This window comes from Pygoscelis adeliae, unplaced genomic scaffold (genome assembly GCF_000699105.1).
Source record: "Pygoscelis adeliae isolate BGI_AS28 unplaced genomic scaffold, ASM69910v1 Scaffold21, whole genome shotgun sequence".
NCBI lineage: Eukaryota > Metazoa > Chordata > Aves > Sphenisciformes > Spheniscidae > Pygoscelis > Pygoscelis adeliae.
The window spans coordinates 2,114,766-2,125,985 of NW_008824243.1; the positions used below are offsets into that span (position 1 = coordinate 2,114,766).

Here is an 11,220-nt window from a genome sequence, read left to right on the forward strand (position 1 = left end):
GAGGTGGTGGATGCCCCATCCCTGGAAACATTCCAGGCCAGGTTGGACGGGGCTCTGAGCAACCTGATCTAGTTGAAGATGTCCCTGCCCCCAGCAGGTGGGGGTTGGACTAGATGGCCTTTAGAGGTCCCTTCCAACCCAAACTATTCTATGATTCTATGAAACAATTTTGCCCAGTGTGCACTGAGAGGAAAGGAAAAAAGTAATTCCAGGAGAAGAATTCTGGGATCCTTACCAGCAGAGATGTTCTCTAAGCACGCAATCAAGAACCAAAAAACCACAGGTTCTTCCACAAGACAAATCCAATCAATGAATAATTCAGAAAAAAAAACCCTGAAAAAAAAAAAACCTGAAAGGATCCTTGCAGTACTGTTGGCTTTACACAGGCTCCTTTGCGAATTATTTCCATATTACTAACTAATCATATCTACTGTAGAGTCCAAACTAGGGTTCTACCACTTGGCAACTTATCTTTGCATGTGGTAAGATGCAGAAGTAGTATAAATAAATGTATTCTGCAGGTTTTCTCAAAACTGTACATCTATAAAACCAGTTCCATGTGTTTGATGGTGCAGAATGTTGTTTATTTAAAAGCTGTAGATGCAAAAATCTGTTTTTTTGCAAGAGAAGCTCTGCACTAAACACACATAACGTATACTGTGTTTTGAGAGAGCAAAGAGGGGGAAGAGGATGACAGGACCACAGATGTCATAAGACCCTCCCCATTTCCTCATAGCTGAGATCAGCCTTAGGCATGAAATATATTACATACAACTCCAGCAGAGTGTGTTGCATCAAGGTATATATTGTACACAAAAAAATCTATCATAAAAAAAGAAGTTAAAATGAAATTTTATGATCTCTTATCCCCCCAAAGAATAAATCTTATGAAGTACAACAAAACGCAACTTTCACCCCTATTACCTGATTGAGTAAAATTTGCTACTTAACACACTTACTCAACAAGCAAAGTTTGCAATTATAAAAAAAATCTGATTTATGCATTAGATTGGTTATTTCTAGAAACAGATACCAACATTAAGCAGACTAACATATTCACTGTCATCCTGAAGAGGGCAGTCAGACAACATCAAAGGAATGCTGTAAAATCTTAAGTAATATCTGTAGGGCACTGTTCTGTTAAACCTGCTATATTAAAGCTGGACCATTTTTATTACAAGAACAAGATAAAAATCACTTCATCTTGATGCCATCATTCTTCTTAGTCTACCTTTCACTTGTGATGAAACAGTATTTCTGGGAAATTCAGATACTCCAGTTATGCCCACTATTTGAGAGAAGACTCTTGTTCCCGTTGATCTCCATGTATTTTGCATCTTTGAACTACTTTGAATGAATATAATAGGTAGAAAGTATACTTCAGAAAGTATCATTATGCAAAAGGTTGTCTGAGATTTTCTGTAACAGATTCAAAGCACAATTTCATCCTCACATTGAAGATAGCAAAGCATTCTGTAATACATCCTCATAGCAGCTCTTGAGAGGTGTGAAGAAGCGAGAGTGAAACAAGGAGGGGCAGGAATACAAAGTTGCAGGATTACTACATACAGAACTGAAGAACATCCTACAGTCTACTACATAATTTCCAATTGATACAATGCTGATACAATCACATTAGTAACTTTTGTAGCTTTGGTTACTCCTTTTCAGATACAATAATAGTAAAAAGCATAAGCCCTTGGCTGAAAAAAATTCAGCTTCCAATTAACATCAGGCAACACCAACTCTGTCACTTCTTATCTACTTATCTCTATCATTGGTTAATATCAATTCTATCAGTTTGTTTCTATGAAGTGATGTTAATTATATAAAATTATTATAATAATTATATGAAATACCATAAAGACATAGGGCAGAACTATACTTGGTCTGAACTCATCAGAATAATAATGTTAGCACTGCTCTTGTTAGTTCGACAGGATCTTCTGACAGATGGAGAAGATTTAAATGTTATTGCTGCTACAGTCACCTTGTAAGAATTTCATCATAACAGCAAAACAGGAACTAGCAGCAACAACAACAGTAGTATTAACCAGCCACTAGAAAATAGTAGCCAGATCAAAAGGGAATGCTACTATTAGATTTACCTAGAAAATTCAACATACTGAAAAGTAAGCTGCTAAGCAAATGCTCTACAAACATTTCTTCCATTACGCAAGAGGTCCTCATGAAATATTAAAAGATTTATTTGAAAAGATTAATTATGTGGGTGTCTATGGCAGATAATCAGATTTTTATAGCTCGAGCTGTATTAAATTAGATTAATTTTATTCTATTAGTGCAACACTATAGTAAGGAAAACACAAACGGAATATTAGGAAAAGAATCAGAGACTGTGGAATTATCTGCCAAAGAAAGCAGTAAAGCATTACTTTTTGGCACACTATTGGACTGTACAAAACACTTACAAATGTACCATTGGCAAAGAATGTACTACCAGGTCACCTATCTGTTCTTATCCATCTGTTTAAAGTAAACTGTGATCAATGCTGCAACTTACCTCCAAAACAACTTTCGTTTTTTATTTGGAATGCTTTTCCCAAAATGAAGAGAAGGGGCTAAGTGCATATTTTGACTTCCTCTCATTATCGAGAAGATAATTCAGAATGTTTATTTGCTTTTATTTTTGTTTAGGGTGACTCATAATGTCATGACAAAAGGCACTGAAGAATCTACAAATGTGTCCAGAAAATTCACCACACGACAAAATGAAGAGAGCATGGACACTAGTTGAAAACTACACTGTTTATGCAATCTAGATATCTATAATAGGAGAAAGGAAGCTAAAATCCATGCTATTCTATTTACAGCATCCCATGAAATTTCCAATATTCTGCAGATGAAAAGAAGCTAGGAGATTACATTTTGTAGAAGTTGCAAAGTAAAAAAAAGAAAAAAAAAAAAAAATTGTGACCACAGCAAGAATAAGGAGTCTCTTATGATCCAGGTATAAAATTACTGCCCTGTTAAAAAGGACTTATCAATACTTCTATCAAGATCCTGAAGTGCACTGGAAAAGCAATTGCAGAACTTTCAACAGCTCCTTCCACATTTCCTGTTCCTTCTTTGAACAAAAGTTCAAAAGATAATTCCCTCTCAGTACAGTTAAGAGACCTGTCAATGATTTTCTCACTACCCGTTCTTGATCATCCAGCAAAAACCTGAAAGGCAGAGGATCCTGTTTCTTCTTTCTGATGACACCTTCTTGACTGTCAGAATTCTTTTTGCTGTTGACCTACTCTTTGATCGGCTACTTGAAAACAGTTTTCTGAGATATCTTCTTGAACAGGGAAACCAACAGAATTCCTCTCTTTTCTAGATTAAAAACCTCCTCTTGGAGGTCTCATTGATAGGGCAGATGTTAATAAAATTATGTGGAATCTCTTCTCTCATATATTTTGTCATTTCCTTCTGCACATCGTGAGTCAACAGCAGAAGGCAGCTACATTCAGAGCCCTTTATGAAACACACACCACATTAAGCTCAAAACTTAAAAATACACAAGCTATATGTTGAATTATAACTTACCTTTCACATAATCCTGTAAGAAATACAGAAGGAATAGCTTAAGCAGTTGACTTTGAGCTCATTCTGCAGCAGACTTTCTGCAGTAACTACCAGCTTGTTCCAATAGATGCCATTAATAATTTCTGACAGAATTCAGCCTTGTCACTCAAATGAAATAAAATTAGTCTTTAGAAAACATGTGCCACACCTGCAAAATTGACCCATCTCCCTCACATCCTACGTATATATTTTATATATATACTTTATATGTATATTTACGCACACATATGTATTTATAGACACACACAACTTCAGCTAATGGGAGTAATCAATGCTCCTTTTAATATAATGAAACCTCTGACACTTTTAAAAATGCAATAGTCTGGTCAACATGGGGGTGAAGAAAATCACTGGCTACACAAACTCCTCTGCATTACCATAGACCTTTCTAGCTGCTTCTTCATAAATACTGTCTTTGCAAAACTGTGTTTCCAAGAATCTGGAAGCAGGTTTGTTACTTCCACAGTAAAATACTATTAAATATCATCCAGGACTGAAACAAGACAATTTTCAGTTTGTGCAGTTTACAAGTTTTTCTCCACAAGTGGTCACCTACCATTACTATAGTCTTCCTCTGCTGCATTTCCCCATTTTTCTCCTGATCATTTATGATGCTAATTCTAGGCTTTAATCTTGATTTGCAATGATTCAAACAGGCTCAGTTACATCTTTAAAAGAAACATTTGGGAATTCACAGGCATAAACATGCATAGTAGAAAGCACGCAAAACAAAATCCACTTGTTTCAGGTAGCTTGAAATTCAGAGAGAGATGTACATGTCTAATTTACATGTTTTAACCATTATCACATAACAAACTAGTGGCACAAGTCAAGGTATAGACCCTGTCTACTGAAACTCAGTATCTTTAGGTTCTGACGCTGCTCTGATCTTTTCAAGGAACACTAAGGAAAAAAAAAACAATGAAACAAAATATGCATCTTTTTGTTGATGGGCTTCAGCTGTTGGGGAAAAACCTCAAGTGATCAGTTTCATTTCTCTGACCCAGATATCCCTTTCTAAATGAAAATACCCCAGCAGTCAATTTGAAAGATGAACCAGACAAAAATGTGAACTGTTTGGCAAAAAACAAGACATCTCTGATATGCACCTGTATGCAAAGCAGAGATGGTTGCTTCTGCTAGTGAGATGAGAGAAGCAGAGCTTAGAAGTAAAATAAAAGACCTCAAATAATTTGCTTATGGAGTGATTAGATGGTACAGCAACAAAAAAAAAAGAACAAGTTAATGATAACAATGAAAGATGCAGAGGAACTGTCAGCACAGTGATGGTTTCAGGAGGCTAAAGCCCACGTGCAGCTGAAAATCAAAGCACTAATACTCAATCAAGTGGAGCGAGGGGGTTGTTGAAGTCTGGTTGGTAAAATGGTGCTGATCCCTTTGGAAAAATGTAGTGATAATAAAATGGGGGAACAGATTGCAAGAGGCAAGAAGATGAAGAGCAGAGAAGCTGGAAGAGAATTTTCACCCAAAAATGCATTCAAGTCAGGCTAGCAGCTACCGTTTGCCTGTATGCAATACAAAGTACAGGCTGAGAAACAGTCTCTTCACCTCTGTGACGATGCTGTTGTCAGAGTGACCGTTCTTTTGTTCTCCTTCTTACACACATAAGTAATTTTTTTCAGTAGCGTGAGTGATTGTGGGTAACAGAGAGAAACTATCTAGTTGAGTGAATACCTAAGCACAAAGGAAAAAGGGAAGCTGGTCTCATATCCTGAGGAGTCACTGTTTAGAGTTCGATTATTTCTGACTGTTCATGCAAACCAAAAAAATCCGAACTTATTCATCATCACAGTGCATCAAAGGGCCCTTTAGTATCTGCTTCCAATGTGCTGTGGCAGACTATATACACCAAGAATAGTAACATGTAAAGTCAGTTAAGACTAACCAAGTTTAACTTCCTGGGACCAAAACTGTTTAATCAAACACGTTTCCAAACACGCATGGAAAAAAACATGGTTCTTCAACTGTTAGAAACATATCCCACCCCCACCAATGACTTCACATTCAAGAGCACATAGGATATCTAATCTGTTATGGTTAATTCATCTCTCAGTACCAGCTATGCCACTCTGAACCTAAACAATTGTGTCAACAGGAAAACTGACAGTTATGCTACCACTTACACAGTTGTGAAGGCATCAGATGGCTTTCAATAGTTTTTTGGACCAGAAAATTGAAACTTGTTTGTCCACAAAGCTAGATGGAAATAATGTACTCCAAATTCTGCTTTAGGATAAAGACAGAATTTCCTTGAAAAACACTCTAGAGGCATGACTAGAGGGACTACTAACATCTGTACAGAGCTGCTGGTTTACAGAAGCCTTCACTGGATTGATTCAGATAGCCTAGGGATATATTTTCCAGTCAACAGTTTGTGAAAATACTTCATTAAGATGAATACAGAACCAGTCTCTGTCTCAAAGACGACAAACTGGTAGTTGTCTTTTAGAAACACCTATAAATGAACCTAATTTGTTCTGGGCACAGAATAAATTCCAATCAGTAATGCAGACATATGATTTCTAACTTTTAAAAATACATATTGAAAAGCGATAATGTCAAAAATTAGAAGCAAATCAAGCAAAATTAAGTACAGGGAAAGCATTTAATACAACAATATGATGTATATCAGGAACAAATAAGCCTAGCATCGGAAGAACAGGTAAGTTTCACAAAATTGGCAAACAAAGCATTCAAAAAAATTTTCTAATTGATCCTTCTCAAGATGATACATAAGATTATGTATTCATCTCCTGCAATGATAAAGAAACCCTTCTCATTCCATTGGGAAAAAAGATCTCAGGTTAAGTAACTTTTGCTAGAGAATACCTACAAAACACACAATATGCTTTGGTTTTACTGAAAAAAAGATCAGCTCCTTTGACTGAAAGGATATTTTTTGCATACAAAAGTTTCATCCAAATATCTGCAGTCCCAGGGACTTCTTTGTATGTGGCATTTTAAGAGTAAATTGGTATTATTTCCATATACTTTCACAAATCATTAACTGTTAAGTGATTTACATGATTGATGTTACAATGTCCTCCTTGCTGCACACAGAAAAGCCTTGGATTTTCTGAGACAAATGTGGTCAGCTTTCCACATGTAGGTCCTTGCTATATGGATAGGTAAGACTTTTTAAAAATATTTAAGTATCATGCCTCCAAGCATTTTAAGACTTGGCTAAGATCACCTCAACCAAGTTTTATCCAAAATTTGGAACTTGTCTGGTGTTAAAAAGGATGGGGTGGGGGGGAATCCTTCCTGCATACCTTCTAGACAACGTCCAAACTACAGCACTTTTCAGCAATGGACAGGCACAATAGTCCTTCGTCTAGTAGAGAACATGGATCACCAAACTGACTTTGCATTCACTTTGAAGAGTGCCAAAACTGACACTAACTTTCTGAAGGCAAGAAACTACCGCTCCATCTTTGGTTGCACAATCATTCAAAAAACCTGCCAGAGAAGTCATACTGATTTTACTGTAAGCAGGAGCTCATTTTAACAACAAAGATTCTAAATATAACCAAATGCAAAATCAGATACACAAAGAATATAGTTTATTTTAACAAGATAGGACACACATGATCTCTTCTGGCCTCAAATGTGCAAATCTGCAATGGCCTGCTCTAACGATGATCAGCTTTCACTGCTCTTCTGCAGAAGAGGACCGCATTTCCTACCATTGCTCCTCATCCTGCTATTTATCTTTTTTTGTATAATGCTGTGTTTTTCGTACTTAGCATTTGATGTAGCTCTATGCAACAGCAGCACACAAACATCGTTTTTTCCCTTTTGAAAATACTGCGCCTCCTGTTCTTTATAAACTGGACATTTAGAAGAGAGAAAATACTGAAATGTCAAATCTAGCCACCGAAGGGAAAAGACAAAACCTTGTTTTTTTTTAGATAATCCTGTGGTGCATAAACTAACGAGGCTCAATTTATAGGGGAAAAAAAAAAGTACTAATTCTTGTGACAAAGTTATTCAAAGTCACAGATTTCAGCCTAGGTGCTTTTTTGTATTTGAATTGAAATATGACATTGATGTTCTTGTACGCAATTGTTCTGAAAATATTTTGATGAATAACAGTTAACTTAAATCTTGGACAAAAGCATCCTCACAGAACATTACAGATTAAGTTAAAAATCTATTTTTCCTTTAGGCAAAGCAGCTAGTGAATAGCTAACAATAAAGTAATGCATGCATTTCAGCTCTGTATATCCTTTCAGTGCTCCTGTCCATTAATTAGCCATTGATTTGAAAACGTCGATTTTCCTGATAATGGTTTTATGTGCAGTACTATCAACCTCATTAAATTCCTTTTATTTCACATGAAAAAGTGGATCACAACTTCACATTTATTTAAACAAACCCAGCTGAAAGCAGTATGTTGATTTTTTCCTTCATTTTATGCTTAAAGATTTTCAGTTGCTTCTGTACATAAATAGCTAGCCTGGTATATTACGGGAGGAAGTGTATAAGCTCTTTTTCAGTACAGTAAATAATATACAGTTGTAAGCAAAATTAACTTCCTTAAACAATATACAGTTGTAAGCAAAATTAACTTCCTTAATAACAGCAATATTTACATTGTTTTCACATGCCCTACAAAAGAGCTGTACATAACACAGGGGAAGAATTCGCAATGGCCATTATAATGACAAACACACTGACCCTTATAAAGCTGAACTTAGTGCATCTCCTGTAGCTTTATCTACTGGGGAAGAAAATAAGGAATGATTTTAAACAATATGGTAAACTTTCAACTCCTTTTTGTTCTCCTAAAGTTGAACTCTGGCAACACAAAGAAAAAAATAACAGCAACTAAGTGCTGGAAGTTTTAAAGAAAAAATTCCTCTGACTTAAGAACGTTGGAAAGCTTCTGTACCTACTCCTTCACCTTCATGGTTCAGATATGGAGGGTGAACTCATGGGAATGCAATTTTTATACTCTCCCTCAAAATTGACCAATTGACTTCAATGACAAAAAATTAATCTATTAAAAAAAATCTAATAAAAACTGTATATGACTACAGGTACACAAGTTAAAGTTTCTATTGTAAATGTCGCATTCTAACACCTAAGAAATCTAACAAGCTACTACATTTACCAACTTTGTATATTGTTTAAAGTGCACCTATTTAAAACCAAGAAATAATATTTCTTCATATACAGCTTATGTATTTCATAGTTCTACGGAGCATAGTAGATAGTATATAGAACTCCCTGCACAATAATCCCATTTATTACTAAACACAATAATTTCTAATGCATTTTTTGGCTGAAGAAGGTTTTACTAGCTCACTTTCTGATTTAGTAAGGCAATTAAGTGCATGACTACCTTTCAGTCCCTTGGCCCTATTTCCATGTCTATCATTAGTCATTTTTGGATTAACTTATTGAACTAGGAACTTGCAGAGAAAGATCTTGAACTTAGAAGAATACCAGAGCCACTCTAATACATATTCTAAAAGGAGCCAGCAGAACATATCAAAGTGCAGTGCCAGACAGTATTCCACAATAAGCATGTCCTTGTGGAAAAAGGTGCTTGCACGTAAGAACCGTCCAAAGCTGTGAAACCACAGGGTAACTCACATGTGCATCAGAGCCTTGGACATCTCTTAACTGAATAAATCAGTGAAGTGTCATATTATTAAATGGTAATGAATCACTTCTGTCACAAAACGTCTTTGGAAAGATCATGGTCGACTGATAACAAAGCAAAGCAGATTTCTTAAAGAGAAGGTCTTCCTCAGTTGTGTACGTTTTATTCAACTGTAATTTAATAAAACCCAAAACTAGGAAGACTTCTAAAATTTGACATATAGATTAAAAGGCAGTTGAAAAGATGCTGTAATAAACACACGAGCCTGTTAAATAGTGAGCATCTATCCCATGCAAAGAACAATCCTACTCAGTGTATTGCACATTGATTAAAACATTCACTTGAAAACTGTGGTGAGGAAGATGAAAAAGATCACTAAGGTATAAATTACCTGCAAACAGAGCACTGCCGCTGCGGCTGGAGAGCAGTGAACATCACTATCACAGAGTAGTTACGAGGTGGAGCCTTCACAAATCTCCGGAATTTGTCTCCGTTCATGCGGATGACAGAGCGCCTTGAGCTCCACTCCATCAGCTGTTCCACCTTCTCAGCCAGAAGATTCTGTAATTGAGGACAAGGATGAGGAATGTTCAAGCACTTCATACCTACATTCTGCCTTTGCATCCTCAGAGCTTAAGCAGGAGGTTGGGGGCACCCCTATAAAGCTTAAAGCACAATTTAGTCTTCTATGTAGACAAGTAGATTTTAAGTATTAAAAAAGTAACTCAACGTGGTCTTAAACAGAAAGGATACATAAAATGAAATCAAACAGGTTGCTACCAAAGGCGAAGGAGTAGAGTAAGGCTGACTGTCTAAACATAAGATACGAGTACAGCAATCATTTAACTTTCATTAAAAATTGGAAGCTTTAGAAAATGCAGCACTATGTTATATTTATTCTATTTAGTAAAAATCACAGCAGGATATTGTCAGTCACTCAAATATTAAGATGAAAGAAAAATGTAGCTACAAAAAGAGAGAAACAGTTATTATGTTCAGAATTTCCTTAACAATACGTGTAACATCGAATTTAATAATATAAGTTTTATATTTTGCTACAGACAGGAGTGAACTGTCTTATAAACCCATCTAGGCACATGCCATTATGAGATCAACATTTTTAGTTGCTTTCAAGATTGAGATACTCAAAATATTTTGTCTGAACTATAAGTGTATAAGAAAAAAACATTTTGCTTGTGTGTGGCTTTTCTTTTGCATGAAAACATTCCATCACAAGAATGATTTAAAAGCAGGCTATGAGACATATTAGAAGATGGCCCTCAACTTAAATATTCATCTAACTATTCCTATGAAAATCTATTTAGATTTTTTTTATCAAGTAAACCTGATGTCACACATGTTCAGCAGAGACTTTTTAGTCTCCTAAATTACCTAATTTCAGTGAGGTTGCACTGACCATGCTCTAGGTGGCTTGCTACACCTACAGCGTATCAGAATCAATGCAACAATCCGTCTTGGTTTAAGTCTTCAGTTCCCTGCTCAAGGACACTGTGGAAGCTGCCTATATCAAGTAAGAGCTAAAAAAAGAGAGGAGAAAACTGGAATATTACGGCTTGCACACAAGCTGAGTGCTGAGGGAAGGTGGAAAGGACAGAGAGGGGGACAGACAGAAACAGAGACTGAAAGTGAAGACGGAGCACCAAACGAAAGAGAAGCAAAGTTCAGAAAACTGGAAGGTGGGAGATTTCTGATAAAATATGCATGAGTTAGTGAATATGATAGTGAATATCATCACCATGCTGATGAGGGTCCACTGTGGAAGGGAAGAATAAACTAGCTTAACAAAACATATTGAAATGGGGATGCTCTGAGAAGAGAGAACATGAAGACAGGCAAGACAAGGACAAAACTCAAACACTGTGCAGGAACAACTGAGCAAGGATACAACGTGGCTTTCCTAGGAATTTTTAAAAAAACAGAATTAAATAGAAAAATTAGCTCATCTAGTAACATTTTGACAAATCAGTAGGGCTATAAAT

General features: G+C 36.1%; 1 protein-coding gene across 1 annotated transcript in view; it reads right to left on the bottom strand.

Annotated features, from left to right (window-relative positions):
* The window catches only part of TUSC3 (tumor suppressor candidate 3), a 92,922-nt gene extending 83,099 nt beyond the window's left edge, over positions 1-9,823 (bottom strand). The window contains exon 1 of the mRNA XM_009335199.1: positions 9,612-9,823. Coding sequence (XP_009333474.1) covers positions 9,612-9,823 — 212 coding nt within the window. The remainder of the gene's footprint in view (positions 1-9,611) is intronic.
* Positions 9,824-11,220: the final 1,397 nt, after the last annotated feature.